Consider the following 15,854-nt stretch of genomic DNA (forward strand, 5'->3'; position numbering starts at 1 on the left):
TCAAAACTCAACAGTAAGCGCCCCATGCAGGGTTTTGAGAATTCAGATGGGGGAAATGTGCATCTAGAGAGCGGCAAATCCAAGGCGAAACCTCCCAGGCATAACACACATTGGGAGGAAGGGAGCCTCCGGGTTTCAGGCGGGGACTGGTTACTCATTTTAACTAACAGTGCAGAATGCAAGGCGGGGTCAACCTTGCGCCAGCCCACTGAAGCCGACCTCACTGTGGGTTCAATTCTTTAGCATCTGAACAACAACTTTGCTATTTACACACCATCTCTGCAGCAAATGCAAAAGCAAGTCATGATGGCGCCTCCGCAGATTTGTCACCTGGGAAACAAATGGGTCTTTATGTCCCCCAATTAGGGAAAAGGATGTTGCCTGGAAGGCAGCTTTGACTGTGCTTCCCTCCTCGTTCCCACATGCTACAAACACAAAGTAACATTACACCAAAGTGAGTTTGCAAGGGGGCTTGTTTTCTGTATGGAGCCCTCAAAGGTTTGATATTAATCCCTGTTAGGCCACAGCCTGACCAAATCTTTTGTAGCAAAAGGAAACCAAGGTGGTTTTTCATTTACATCTGTCCCCTTGGGGAATATTAAACTACAGATGTGAGCTGAGTTTCATCCTAAGAAAGGGCTAATCTACCATGGTCAATGAAACTCAAACAACACTCTGAATTTGGATATAAAACAGTTCTCTTAAACACATATGAGTTAGTTTGGTGTTGTAGCTGCACTTACATTCATGGATTCATACACAAATAGACATTCAAAGACAGAAAGCAAAATAAGGTTACACATCCAAACCTCTGTTAACATCAGAATCCACATACAGGCGGGAGAGGTGGTCAGCAACTGTTTTGTCTCTCCCTTTAATGTGTACTATTGTGAAATCAAAGTCTTGCCGGGTAAGACTCTATCACAAAAAAATTCTGGTTTGTGCTCTTCACAAAGAGGGGCATTATCAGTTTGCAATTCAAATTTTGGTCCACACAAGTAAGGACTCAGCTTGGTCAAGCCCCAGAAAATAGGTACACATTCCCATTCTATACAGTCAGGTATCTTTTTCTGGGAAGTAATTTTTGAAATACAATATCCATGAGTCAGCATAAGCAGTTCATGGGGGGGGGGGGTAAGCATAAGGACGGGAATGAGCCAGTGAACATTGTGTGCTGGCATTCCAAAATAGCACAAGTAATGCAAATTGGGGCATTCAATCACATATTGTGTTGGTGGTGGCGGATACCTCAGTGAAGATTTCAACACTGTGTGCGGCTGCTGTAAATGTGGATAACTCCAGGCTTACAAAAATTATATTAAAAAAACCATAATAACATAGGAACACACAAAAGGCCCTGCTGGATCGGACCAAGGCCCATCAAGTCAAGCAGTCCGTTTACACAGTGGGCAAACAGGTGCCTCTAGGAAGCCACAATAAGACGGGTGCAGCAGCACTATCCTGCCTGTGTTCCACCGCACCAAAATAATAGGCATGCTTCTCTGATACCAGAGAGAGTAGATATGCAGCATGACTACTATCCATTCTAACTAACAGCCATGAATACCCCTTTCCGCAATGAATATGTCCACTCCCCCCTTCCACCCCTCCAAGCTGGCAGCCTTCACCACATCCTGGGGCAGGGAGTTCCACAATTTAACTATGCGTTGTGTGAAGAAATATTTCCTTTTATCTGTTTATAATCTCTCTGTCTCCAGCTTTAGCAGATGACCCCGTGTTCTAGTATTATGTGAGAGGGAGAACAACTTCTCCCTGCCCACTATCTGTACACAATACACAATTATCCAGACCTCTGTCATATCTCCCCTTAGCCGCCTTCTGTCAAAGCTACACAGTCCTAAGTGTCCTAAACGCTCCACTGTGGACAGTTGCTCTAGTCCCCTAATCATTTTGGCAGCTGTTTTCTGCACCTTGTGCACCTTCTCAAGCTCTGTAATCTCCTTTTTTAGGTGTGGTAACCAGAACTGCACACAGTATTCCAAGTGTGGTCTCACCATAGATTTGTACAAGAGAAGTATGATATCAGCAGTTTCAATCTGTATTCCTTGTCTAATTATGGCCAGCTTGGAATTTGCCTGTTTTACAGCAGCTGCACAGTGGTTTCTCATCTTCATTCAGCTATCCACTAACTCCCCAAGATCTCTCTCTTGGTCTGTCGCTGCAAGCACAGATCCCATAAGTGTTTATGTGAAGTTGTGATTTCCCCCCCAATTTGCCTCACTTTCCCCCCCCCCTTTTGCCAATGAGCGCTTGCGCAGGGGGTTCTCGGTGCAGGAGGGCAGAGCACTGTACTTTGCAAGCACGCGCGGTGTAGTCTCATGTGATGGCGTCATTGCGAGGGAAAGTTGGGTTGGGGGAGAGAGCCATTGGAAGCCAAATAACTTCGGTCCCTCCGCCACAATCGTCATGGACAATGCATGGTTAAAACGCAGAACTCCATGCCCACAATGAGTTGATGGTAGTAGCCAACTTTGCAGCCTGGAAGAGGGGAGTAACGGTATTCAATGGGAAGAGGGATATCCATGGCCACAAGCAGAAAGAGAGCTGGCGCATACTACGTACCTGACCAATCGGACTCGGGGATCTCGGCTTAGCAAGTCCGAGGGAGGCGGAGAGTCCATGTACATATGGCACAAGGCATTCTGCACTGCTGTTTTCCTTTTTGCTTACAATTTGTGCAGCAAGAGGAGAGAGGTTGGCAAGGCTGCACTATTGGAATCACCCCTAATGGAGGGAGCGGACATTGTGGGTGGCAGCAACATACAACCACCTGTAAACGTGCACCCACCGACTGCAATACTAACGGAATGACTATGCCAAAGTAGGCAGTTGGGGGGGGGGGGATGAGACAATTTCGAGTCAGTGCCCGGGCACGTTCGGGAGAGTGTTGTCAAATCACCAGCGAGGGAGCAACATCTAGAGGCCAGATGGAGCGAAGCAGCATCATGGGCAAAGTGGGCGGAGTTGGGGGATTTGGGGCAGTGAGTCACGAGCGAAATGGAAGGGGAAGGACAAGGGAGCAGAGATAAGCGGTGCAGAATACTGTGCAGTTCTTCCCGTGAAAAATCAAAACTACTTCGGGATTGGGGGGGGGAAGGTAAGCTGTCATGAAAAAGTAATTTAAATCGGGTTGGGTTTTTTTGCTCCACGGCAAAAGAGAAGCAAAATCTACTGTGAAAAATGCCCCTCTGAGACTCCTTCCCTCCCCAAATCCTGTCCTCCTCAGGCTTCACGGAGGAATTTGCCGACCTGGAGAAACAAAAAGGCTAATGGTGATACCACTTTTCCTGAGGCTGCAGCTCACAAGTAGATAGGGGTGCCAGCTCCAAGTTGGGAAATACCTGGAGTTTTTGTGGGCCGAGCCTGAGGAGGGCGGGGTTTGGAGAGGGGAGGGACTTCAATGCCATAGAGTCCAACTGCCAAAGTGGCCATTTTCTCCAGATGAACTGATCTCTATCAGCTGGAGATCAGTTATAATAGCAGGAGATCTCCAACCACCACCTGGAGGTTGGCAACCTTACAAGTAGAGATGGATGTGGTTCGCATTAAGACATTCTGCCCACCTACATTCTGGGTAACAATCTGCCCAGCTGAGCTGCTACAGTAGGCCTCACCGCTTAATCTAGGGTTGCCAGATCCCCCCTGGCCTTTGGCAGGGGATGGGGGGGTAGGGTTGCCAGATCCAGGTTGGTAAGCTCCTGGAGATTTGGGGACAGAGCCTTAGGAGGACAGGGACCTCAGTGGGGTACAGTGTCATAGATAGGGTTGCCAGCTCCAGGTTTGGAAATACCTGGAGATTGTTGGGGTGGAGCCTGAGGTTTGGAGAGGGGTTTGGAGAGGGGAAGGACTTCAGTGCCATAGAGTCCAATTGCCAAAGCAGCTATTTTCTCCAAGGGAACTGATCTCTGTCACCTGGAGATCATTTGTAATAGTGGGAGATCTCCTGGAGGTTGGCAACCCTAGCCATAGAGTCCACATTCCAAGCATCCATTTTCTCATCTCTGTAGTCTGGAGATGAGGTGTAATTCTTGGGGATCCCCAAGTCCCACCTGGAGGCTGGCATCCCTAGCTTCATCAGAGGACAAAGAGATAGCAGCCTGGCACCCTTCCACTGGGCCTGGACTCAGGTCCCCCTCCCCACCAGCTTCCCACTGCACAGATGAGACAAATAAGAGGGAGGGAAGGAAGCTGTTAGGGTGTGTTGGGGGTGTGCAGAGGAAGAAGCAGCCCAATAATAATGTCTGGGTGCTGAATAGGGTTGCCAGGTCCTTCTTCACCACCAACAGGAGGTTTTTGGAGCGGAGCCTGAGGAGGACGGGATTTAGGGAGGGGAGGGACTTCAATGCTATAGAGTCCAATTACCAAAGCAGCCATTTCCTCCAGGTGAACTGATCTCTATCGGCTGGAGATCAACAGTAATAGCGGGAGATCTCCAGCGAGTACCTGGAGGTTGGCAACCCTAGTGCTGAATGTTCATTTGGCAATGTCTTTCTGGAAAGGGGAGCTATTTTTACTCATTGTCACCTGAAGGATCTACAGCAGTGAGAGTTAGGGTTGCCAACCTCCAGATAGCAGCTGGAAATCCCGCCGGAATTACAATTGGTCTCCAGACAACAGAGATCAGTTCCCCTGGAGAGAACGGCTGCCTGGAGAGGTGTACTCTAAGGCCCTAGACCCCTCTCAAGTCCCTCCCCTTCCCAAACCCCACCCTCCCCAGGCTCCACCCCCAGAATCTCCAGGCATTTCCCAACCTGGAGTTGGCAACCCTCGTATTAATGTTTTAAATAAATAAATAAACCCCCAGAGCTGACAACCCTGACTGTACAAGAAGATCTGAAAGAAGGCCCAGAAGAGGGCAGTGTAACATCTGTCCACACCAGCTGGATATGCATATTGCTAATTTATTACTTTTTGGGATGGATTTTGTAAGGCGTCTTGCAGCTCATATATGATGCTGCCAACTGGCCGGGGTGGGGGAGCGGGAGGCAGAAATGGGCAGTTGGTGCTTTTCATGGCATAAAGCTAGATAACATCACCTGATAAACTGTGACAGATAAAACTGATATTAAAGGGACCAATTTAGAAATGGGCAACACAGGAAGGCACTGGCAAACCACTTCTGTTAGTCTTTTGCCATGAAACCCCCCCCCCAAAAAAGGGGTCGCCATAAGTCGGCTGCAACTTGATGGCACTTTACACACACACAACCCTAACTATATACAGCTTCTTCTAGCCGTATATAGGGTTGCCATCTGGCTTGGAGATAAAAAGTCACAAACTTTTAATAAAGGCTTAATTGGATGTTATTTTCCACCATGCCATGAAAATCTCCAACTGCTCATTTCCATACATGAAGCCTCTATTAAAGGGGCAGAACATTTTTCTCCGGGCCTGTTGGCAATCCTAGCCATACACAGTGATGAGGTGAGGTTTGCTTCTAAACTGGAGAGCTGTTTTTGAGGAGCATCCATGCAATATGGTCCTCTAATCATTCATTATTCCAGTTTTCCCTGTCCTTGTCATACACTTTCTCAAATCTGTAGAAAAGAGCAAGAGTCCAGTAGCACCTTAAAGACTAACAACATTTCTGGCAGGGCCACAGCTCATTTAAACACATGAAGCTGCCTTCTACTGAATCAGACCATCAAGGTCCATCAAAGTCAGTATTGTCTACTCAGACCGGCAGCGGCTCTCCAGGGTCCCAGGCAGAGGTCTTTCACATCACCTACTTGCCTAGTCCCTTTAACTGGAGATGCCGCGGATTGAACCTGGGACCTTCTGCATGCCGAGCAGATGCTCTACCACTGAGCCACAGCCCCTCTGTGAGATCACCATTGTGATCTTTCTCAAATCTGGTTTACTATGATTATTTCTGGAAGAATGCAGTCTAAGTACAGTAGAATGCCATCTGGATGGGAAGGTTCACATTTTCAAAGGTCCCTCCCACATCAGCATCATTTTCTAGCCCTCAGCCCTCCCCTTCAGCAGCCACCAATTGCCTCACCTGAGAGCTTTCTGAGGGTTGAAAAGAATCAGTAACTGTTGTAGCAATACGTTGCATTGTTTATTGCATGTATTTTGTTGTTTTTATTACCTTTAAAATATGTAATCCACCTTGTGTCGCAGCAAGAAAGGTGACTATAAATGAGGCAAGTAAGTAAATAAAATAACGTTAGAGCAATTACCAGCTTGTGTATGTTTTTTAAAGCCCTCAAAAAGCCCTCTGGTAGTACAGCAGGGGGGAAATGCAAGGGAAATGGCTGCTGATGGAGGAAAGTGAACAGAATACTCCCATGTGGATGCTCTGTTGCCAACGCAAATGACTTTTTATTTGCAGGGGCAATCAGTGCAAAACAGAGAATCCTTGCCACGTCGATGCTGCCAAAGGGAATGTATTATCAGTCAATGATGTGATGGTAAGAAACCTGTAACACTGCAAAGCTACTGGCATCAGAGAAAATTGGTTGGACAAAACGCTCCAAAGCACACGCCGCTCTCATCCATAGCTGATGCATGAAATAACCTCATCACATATGGGTGCCTCTCTGGATACAGATCAAAGAACTGTAGTTCCAAGAAAGGGAATCCGCAACGCGCTACAGCATGCAAATGCAGAAGTAATGAAGGTATTTGCATGAATGAATAACATGATCACCTCTAATATTAAAATGATTTCAACTGTGTTTTGGTAGCAACAAATGCTCCTGGTATGAAGCACAAGACCCTTCCCTGATGCAACCCATTGTTATCTTTACTTGACTATGATTGGATAACCTATGCAAAAGTGCTTTGTTTTGTTCCGTAAGCAATAGGTATTAATGGTGTAAACATTATTTCATTGAGAAGGAAGTGTTATTGGATATCACTTTGCTCTATACAAAAGTTCACAGCACAATAATGACAAAATAATTGAGTTTAGAAAACAGCTCTTCTCAAGGGGGCAGATTTAAGATAAGTAGAAAATGAGGCTATCCTCTTTTCACCCACCCAGTACCTCCAATATTCTTTCAGAAAATGTGTCAGCTGAGGCATTGCCTTTCATAATAAAAATGGGGTGGGGGGACCTGAGCTTTGTAAACAGCCTTTTTGGATTCAGCACATTAAAATTAGGTAGGAAAAGGATGCTAACGGACTTGTCACCCCAAATACTTTCTATGGTCTTCAGGAAATGTTTCCAGACTACTACTGAGGAAAGGGAGGAACAGGGATGGTGCCATGGTACAGCCCGGGGAGCTAAATCCCAGCAACATCTTCTGAGTAGCAGTGACAGCCCCCCCCCCAAATTTCACAATACTACCCCAACTAGTTTGCCCCTGATAGAAGAAGAAAAAGAGTTGGTTTTTATATGCTGACTTTCTTTACCACTTAAGGAAGAATCAAACCGGCTTACAATCACCTTCCCTTCCCCAAAACAGACATCTTGTGAGGTAGGTGGGACTGAGAGAGCTCTAAGAGAGCTGTGACTAGCCCCAAGTCACCCAGCTAGCCTCGTGTGTAGGAGTGGGGAAACGAATCCAGTTCACCAGATTAGCCTCCGCCACTCATGTGGAGGAGTGGGGAATCAACCCTGGTTCTCCAGATCAGACTCCACCGCTCCAAACCACCGCTCTTAACCACTACACCACGCTGGCTCTCAGGAGATATCAAAGTTTCTCAGATAATCACAGTATTTGTTGACTGCTGCTATCAGCAGCAACTGTTGTCACTAGATCACACTTCAGACAGGCAGTATATGTTGAATGAAACAGAAACAGTCTGATCAGTCTGTCCAAAAGCAGTGTTAGAAATTACATTAATTTGTCCATTCTTCTCCTAATTCTTCACGTTTCCCTTCCTTCTTTACCCTCCCTCCCCCTTCTCACCTTTCCTCTCCTTTGAACATTCCTGCTTATTTGTTTTGGCGTGTGTACGTTTGAACGGCTGTTTAATATATATATAAGCATTTAAAAAAAAAACTATAGTCTTTACTTAGGAGGATCTTGTGTGGAGGGCTGTGTTTGAAAGGGAAATTAAATGTGTTTGCTTGTCCATGTATATACAGTAATTGGCTGAAAACTAATAGCTTAAAAAGAGTTGCTGACTGGGAAGACATACATTACACACTCCCTTCTAAAATGAGACAGCAGCGTAAGCAAATCCAAGCGACTGGCATTCAGGCCGGAGGCTAACTGTGGTAACTCCATAGCTTATTCATGCCTCGGGATCTCCTTTACACTCATCCTCATTTAAGGATATAGGCACAATTTGAAAATGTATAGTGAAGGATCTAGGAGACCCAAGTTCAGATCTGACTTACTATGAAACATACTGAGTGACTTTGGGCCACTCATTTCCCCTCGGCCTAACCTACCTCACAGGGCAGTTGTGAGGACAAAACGGAGGACAAGAAAACCAAGTGCACAGTCCTCAGCTCCTTGGAGAAAGGGCAGGATAGAAATACGCAGGAAGTAATATAATACAGTGATATAATAAGGTAATCCTAATAAATAATATTACTAGAATGATCAATAATACAATATTATAAATAAATAATAATTTAACTACAGTAACATAATAAAGAAACTAAATAAATAAGAATATGCAGCAAGCTGCCTGCTTGAAACATTTGAGACACCAAGTTAGTGCAAAAGTGCCAGGTTTCCAAGGGATGCCTTTTATTTTAAAGAAGAGTTTCTTGTTCTGCAGAACTGTGATAATCTGGAAAATCATAGATGCAGAAAACATCCTGAGAACTGCATGCAGCACACTCCGTATCTGAAAGGCGTATTTTACATTTAATGTAGTTCTCCTAATCCGTAACCATTCAAACCCATATATTTTCTTCTCCAGCTTTTTTTTTTAATTCTCTGCTATTTTTATTTTTAACAGCCACCCCAAATATCCTTCCAAACACCTTTGTCTTAAGCAGGAAAACTGATGCAGATCGAGGTCGTACTTAGAAACAGTACATTTACCTTATGCTGAGCAGGATCTTCTGTGCTGCTCCCCATTCCTGTGCAAAGAAGGGACCAGCTTTTCAAGAAAAGGGAAAATTATTTGACAGCCTGCCTATTTATCATCTTGGCAAGGACTTTAATCAACATACCAAAGATTGCTTGTCAATCTATAACCAATGGCTGCTGACTGTGAAATGAATTGTCTGGTTTGGAAAGTTCACACATTAATCCCTATTCATTAGGCCTTATTATATGGGAGAAGCTCATCCTACCCCCACACTTCCCATCATGCCAGTTTTTACAGCTCTCTTGGATAAACATTACTAGAGCATGAGTTATTGTGTAACTGACAGGCTAGATGATAGTTCAAACAATCGTTCAGCTGGGTGACGTATAAGGCAGCTCAAACATGTATCGGCATGTCGGAATCCGCACTAATGAAAATATATTGGCGAAGGCAGCTCTGATAGACGGAAAGGTGCCGCACACAGGAACGCAGCCAGAGTTAAGAACATAAGAACATAAGAAAAGCCCTGCTAGATCAGACCAAGGGCCATCAAGTCCAGCGGTCTGTTCACACAGTGGCCAACCAGGTGCCTCTAGGAAGCCCACAAACAAGACAACTGCAGCAGCATTGTCCTGCCTGTGCTTCACAGCACCTAATATATTCGGCATGCTCCTCTGATACTAGAGAGAATAGGTATGCATCATGACTAGTATCCATTTTAACTAATAGCCATGAATACCCCTTTCCTCCATGAACATGTCCACTCCCCTCTTAAACCCTTCCAAGTTGGCAGCCATCACCACATTGGGGGGCAGGGAGTTTCCCTGCGAAGCAGCATTCATAGGGTCACCAATCCTGGAAATTTGGGGGCAGAACCCGAGGAGGGCAGAGTCTGGGGAGGGGAGGCAGTTCAACCAGGTTGTGATGCCATAGTCCCACCTTCCAAAGGCGCCATAGTCTCCGGGGGAACTGGTTTCTGTAGTCTGGAGATGAGCTGCAGTTGCAGGAGATGAGTTGCACCAGGCGCCACCTGGGGGCTGGCAACCCTACTTTCTGGCGGGGGTCGAAGGAAACAACGAGTAAGTCACTGATTGCCTCATAACCAACATGAACTTCTCTAACCCTCTCTTCAAGTCCAATTGTTTCTGAGCTGTTCCCATAAAAATATAACTTGGAAAATATTTTTAAAAGCAGAAACCTCCACCTACTTGTACTTAAATCATTAATAACTCCTCCCTTCCTATGATCATGCCATGATCACTGTTGGGAATCACAGCCCAAGGGGAACCACTTGGGGATTTTTGTTTTATTTAATAATTTTTATATATATTTACCCCACCTTTCTCTCCAATGAACACATGAAGCTGCCTTATACTGAATCAGACCATCAAGGTCCAGCAAAGTCAGTATTGTCTACTCAGACTGGCAGCAAATCTCCAGGGTCTCAGGAAGAGGTCTTTCATATCACCTATCTGCCTAGTCCCTTTAACTGGAGATGCCGGGGTTTGAACCTGGGACCTTCTGCATGCCAAGCAGATGCTGTACCACTGAGCTAAGGCCCTTCCCCAAATGGGAACCCAAAGCAGCTTACATTGTTCTCCTCCATCGTATCCTCACAACAACCCCGCTAGGTAGGTTAGGCTTCATTAAAACGTTTATATCCCACTTTCTCACCTAGAGAGCCATTTGATCAGCTATTAGTTATTATATTTTCAATTGGATCCTTCCTTTCCTTCTTTTTTTCTTTTTCCCAGCAGGCCAAGGGGGAAACCTGATACTAGCCACACCCTGTGCCCAGCCTAACCTACCTCACAGGGTTATTGTGAGGACAAAATGGAGAAGGAGATGTTGTAAACTATTTTGGGTCCTATTGGGGAGAAAAGCAGGATATAAATATCTAAGCCAGTAAATAAAAGGGGGACTGCAGAGTAAGTAAGAGGTGTTGCAGGGAGGTGTTGTCCAAACAGGCGCCCAAGCACAGTAGGTTGTGTGTGTGTGTGTATAAAGTGTCGTCACGTCGCAGCCGACTTATAGCAATTCCTTTTGGGGTTTTCATGGCAAGAGACTAAGAGAGGTGGTCTGCCAGTGCCTTCCTCTGCACAGCAACCCTGGACTTCCTTGGTGGTCTCCCATCCAAATACTAACCAGGGCCGACCCTGCTTCGCTTCTGAGATCTGACAAGATCAGGCTAGCCTGGGCCATCCAGGTCAGGGCACAGTAGGTTGTACCCCACAAAAATTGTCACACGTCAGGTTGTATGTATGACAGGGCCACAACCTAAAGAAACATATAATTTAATCATACCTACCCAACATTTCTTAGATAAAAATAAGGATGTGGTTGTAAAGTCCCAGATCTTGCCCCAAAGTTTGCTTCCTGAGCCTCCCACCCTTCCCTGAATTACTCCTCCTCTCATTGTACACTGCATTTGTTTACTCGGCACAACTGGTTCTTCGCCAAACTAAAAGCCAAGAGGGCTTTTATCTTTTGGTTAACGCTATCTTTTGGTTAAAGATATACTCAGAACAAAACATTGCTGCCCTGTGATGGGTTATCCACAATTCAAAAGGTACCGCAACAGCTGCAGTGTGTGAAACAGCAGGTACTGTACTGTGCGGTGGCCTAAATGTTCATTTGTAGGTGTTCGTTTTGTGATGGTACTCACCTGTACTGAGTACCAGCACCTTTCCCCGGGGCTCTCTCAAGTCCTGAGGGAGGAATTGGTGGAAACTGGTGCATCCTTATAGAAGAGTACCAGCACCTTTTTTAATTAAAAAAAGGCTCATATATCTTTCTTCATCCATACTAGAGACAAAATGTATCCACCGCTATCAACCAATTGCAAGACTAAGGGTCTAAAGGCTGTGGGAACGCCTGCAAATCCTGAAGAATGACGAACAAGAACAAAGAGTTTAAGAGTTTCATTTGTGAAAGGCAAAAAGAGGGAACATTTTGGCCTTTTATGCACCGTTTGTTTCCATGGCAATCACCCCCCCACACACACACACACATTACTTTGGGGCTTCGTTTTTATTATGCACGTCTTTTCCGACCTTTAGAAGTCACTTCACACTCTTCCCGCATTTTCCCTGCGTATGCCCCCAGAAACGGCATCCGGAAAACATGGGGGGAGAGCGAAGTGACTTCGAGAGGTCGGAAAAGACATGCATAATTAAAACAAAGTACCGAAGTAGTCAGGGGTGATCGCGATGGAAACCACCCATGCATAAAAGGCCTTTAACAAGGGACTGGGACTAAAAAAAATAAAGGCTATCCTTGGGAAATGGGAGGGAAGGCAGCATGGTCTCTAGCCCAACCCAGTCAGACCTCGGAAGCTAAGCAGGGTCAGTACTTGAATGGAAGACTGCCAAAGAAGGCTTTGCAGAGGAAGGTGATGGCAAACCACCTCTTCTGAATCACTTGCCTTGAAAGCCCTGTCACAGTCTCCGACATCTTACAGCACATGAACTATGATATTAAGTTGTACATATGCAGAAATAATTCACTATAAATCTGAAACAACACATACAAACAACAAACTAAGACAAACTGCAAACTATATAGCAGAAGTTTTAGTTACTTTTAAGAAGGAAAGAAAGCCTGGAAATATTAAACCAGAGGCTTATGTTTCTGAAATATACTGGCAAATATAGCAGGGTCAGAGCTGACTGACTTGCGAAGCTTTCCCTATTATTTCCTGACCTTCTCCAGCCATTTCAGTGGAGAAGAGCAGAGCCCTTTTCATATTTTTTCAGCTATAGACTGTCTTCCTGCCCTTCCAATGACATCACGAATAGAGATGCTCTCCACCCTCCACACTACAAGGCTATTCAATGCTAACTAATGATGACATAATGCAATATAAGCAATAATTGTGTTTTATGATTTAAACATGTAAACATGATAACTATGGATTCATAGGAAGCTGATTAAAACGTTGATTAAGATGCCTGCCTTTGCAAGATGCAAATGTTAAAATGCCTGAGGGCCAAGCCAGAGGAAATGCTGGGAGATCCCTCAATGAATCCACTTGGCATTGTTAAAAGTAAATTCCAGACCAGGGAGGGGCAGTTTCAATTATCAGTGTCAGAGGGGAGAAGATTAATTTTTTTCTTCCCCAGAGCTGCAATCCTAATTCAAATTCAGACCCCCCATAGCTGCAGTTTACCCTTAACAATGATGGGCAGATCCATTCATGGATCTTCCAGTATCTGGTCTAGTTTGGCCGCTAATCACACGTTATAAAATAATTTAACATTTGGATGCTGCTTCCCTCCAAATCTATTAGATTGTTATCTTATCCTTATTCCATGGAGTTCATAGATTCCCCCCTCTGCCATTTTATCTTCACAACAACCCTGTGAGGTAGACATTGGTGAGGCTGCAAGAGTATAACTGCTTCAAGGTCGCCCAGGCAGACTGGGGATTTGAACTTGGGTCTTCCCAGCACTAGTCTGATAGCTTAAAAACATAGGAATACAAGTGGCTTATGGGAAGCAGCCTTGGTAATGAAATGATACAGAAGTCCAGAGGCACCCTAAAGACTAACAAAATTTATTTCAATATGAGCTTTTGCGAGTCAAAGCTCTCTTCCTCAGACGCAAGAAAGACAAAAAAAAAATTACATCATTTCAAGGAAGTTGTAGAAGGGGAATTGAGGGAACAGTTGAGCAAAGAGAGGCCTTGTATCATAAATAACATGGTTCTCAAGTCACGCATAACTTACTCATTATCCTTACTTGTGTGTGTGTGTGCGTGTGTGTTAAGTGCCGTCAAGTCGCTTCCGACTCATGGCGACCCTGTGAATGAAAGTCCTCCAAAATGTCCTATCTTTGACAGCCTTGCTCAGATCTTGCAAACTGAAGGCTGTGGCTTCCTTTATTGAGTCCATCCATCTCTTGTTGGGTCTTCCTCTTTCCCTGCTGCCCTCAACTTTTCCTAGCATGACGGTCTTTTCCAGTGACTCTTGTCGTCTCGTGACGTGACCAAAATACATATGTATCCATTATCTATAGTTATACGAATACGAAGCCTTTATTGGCATTAGTCATACAACATCCATATAAACATGATAAAAACAAAATATTGTCGAAGGCTTTCATGGTCAGAGTTCATTGGTTCTTGCAGGTTATCCGGGCTGTGTGACCGTGGTCACACAGCCCGGATGACCTACAAGAACCAATGATAAAAACAATTTAGAATCATCTCCATAAAACTGACACTAAAACAGGTTGAAAACATTAGAAGTTACTCACTTCACAGCCCTAAATTACCTCATGAGTTGCACAAGCTTTCACTCACTTTAAAAATCATGCCACCACATCAATTATTAGTGGATCCTGCGCGTTCATAAGGATGGAGGCCTTAGTGCTTACAGGTAGCCATTCTTTGTCCGCGAAGATTGGGTCTGTCTATAGTTATACATAACTGATCCATAATGGATCTGCTCGGTGTAATTTAAGAATCACCCCATATTTATGATACCAAGCCTCCCCCTTCCCCCCCTCTCATACTGCAACCTTCTTAAAACAAAGTGAATGGTTCTCTTTCTTTCTTGGATCTGATGAAGTGAGCTTTAATTTATGAAAGTTTGTACTAGAATACATTTTGTTACTCTTGAAGGTTTTTATATGCCGACTATCTCTACCTTTTAAGGAGAATCACACCGGCTTACAAGCTCCTTCCCTTCCCCTCCCCACAACAGACACCCTGTGAGGTAGGTGGGGCTGAGAGAGCTCTAAGAGAGCTGTGACTAGCCCAAGGTCACCCAGCTGGCTTCATGTATAGGAGTGGGGAAACCAACCCGGTCCACCAGATTAGCATCCACAGCTCATGTGGAGGAGTGGCGAATCAAACCTGGCTCTCCAGATTAGAGTCCACCGCTCTTAACCACTACACCATGCTAAGATCTCAGCTCTGCAGGGATCTTAATTGGTAAGGTTTATTCCCCCTGGAACATAGTTGGGGTTGTTGGGTTTCTGGCACACCAAACTCCAAAATTCAACTTTTAGCAAGCTGAACTAGTTGAGTTGCCAACCTCCAAGTGGGGCCTGGAGATCTCCGTCTGTGACCCCTGATCTCCAGACAATAGAGATCAGTTCCCCTGGAGAAAATAGCTACTTTGGAAGGTGGACTCTGTGGCATTGTACCTTGCTGAGGACCCTCCCCTCCCCAAACCCTGCCTTCCCCAGGCTCCACCCCCAAAATCTCCAGGTATTTCCCAACCCCGAGCTGGCAACCCTATGAACTAAACTCAGTTTCAAGGTGCTGTTTCCAGCCTATAGTGTGCCTTTTTACTTAATTTGTAAAGTACTTTTTAAGATGTGGTGGCTCCCAACTTGTGGACTACCTGATGAGGTCAGGAAGGCTCCCACGTTCATGTCACTTTGCAGAAGGTATAAAATAGAATTGTTCAGGAGGGCATCTTAACAAAGGGAACAGGAATGCCATTAAATGGAATTGTGCAAGATAATTGAATATAGTGTGGCTAGGGTTGTAGTTTTAATTGTCTGTGAAAAGTTATAAGCAGTTTTCTTTTTTTCCTTCCCTCCTCCTACTGCATTATATACAATATATTATACTGTTTTTATTTCATTCTTCCCTAATGGTGTAATTCAATTTTATTGCATAATTTTATTGCCTAATAGTATAATCCAGTTTTATGGCATTGTTTACTTAGTTGTCTTTATTTAAAGTTGCCAACTTCAGGTTGGGAGATTTCTGGAGAATTGGGGGGTTGAGCCTGAGGAGAACGTGGTTTGATGAGGGGAAGGACCTCAGCAGGGTATAATGCCATAGTCTGCTCTCCAAAGCAGCCATTTCCTCCAGACGTACTTACCTGCATCGTATCGAGATCAGGTATAATTCCAGGAGATCTCCAGGCCCCACCT

The 15,854-nt window shown here is 44.9% G+C and overlaps 1 protein-coding gene across 1 annotated transcript in view; it reads right to left on the reverse strand.

Annotated features, from left to right (window-relative positions):
- Positions 1–15,808, reverse strand: part of SLC23A1 (solute carrier family 23 member 1) — a 44,300-nt gene extending 28,492 nt beyond the window's left edge. The window contains exon 1 of the mRNA XM_056856878.1: positions 15,803–15,808. Within this exon, the coding sequence (XP_056712856.1) occupies positions 15,803–15,808 (6 nt within the window). The remainder of the gene's footprint in view (positions 1–15,802) is intronic.
- Between the last annotated feature and the right edge of the window lie 46 nt (positions 15,809–15,854).

Source organism: Euleptes europaea, chromosome 10 (assembly GCF_029931775.1).
Source record: "Euleptes europaea isolate rEulEur1 chromosome 10, rEulEur1.hap1, whole genome shotgun sequence".
Taxonomy (NCBI): domain Eukaryota; kingdom Metazoa; phylum Chordata; class Lepidosauria; order Squamata; family Sphaerodactylidae; genus Euleptes; species Euleptes europaea.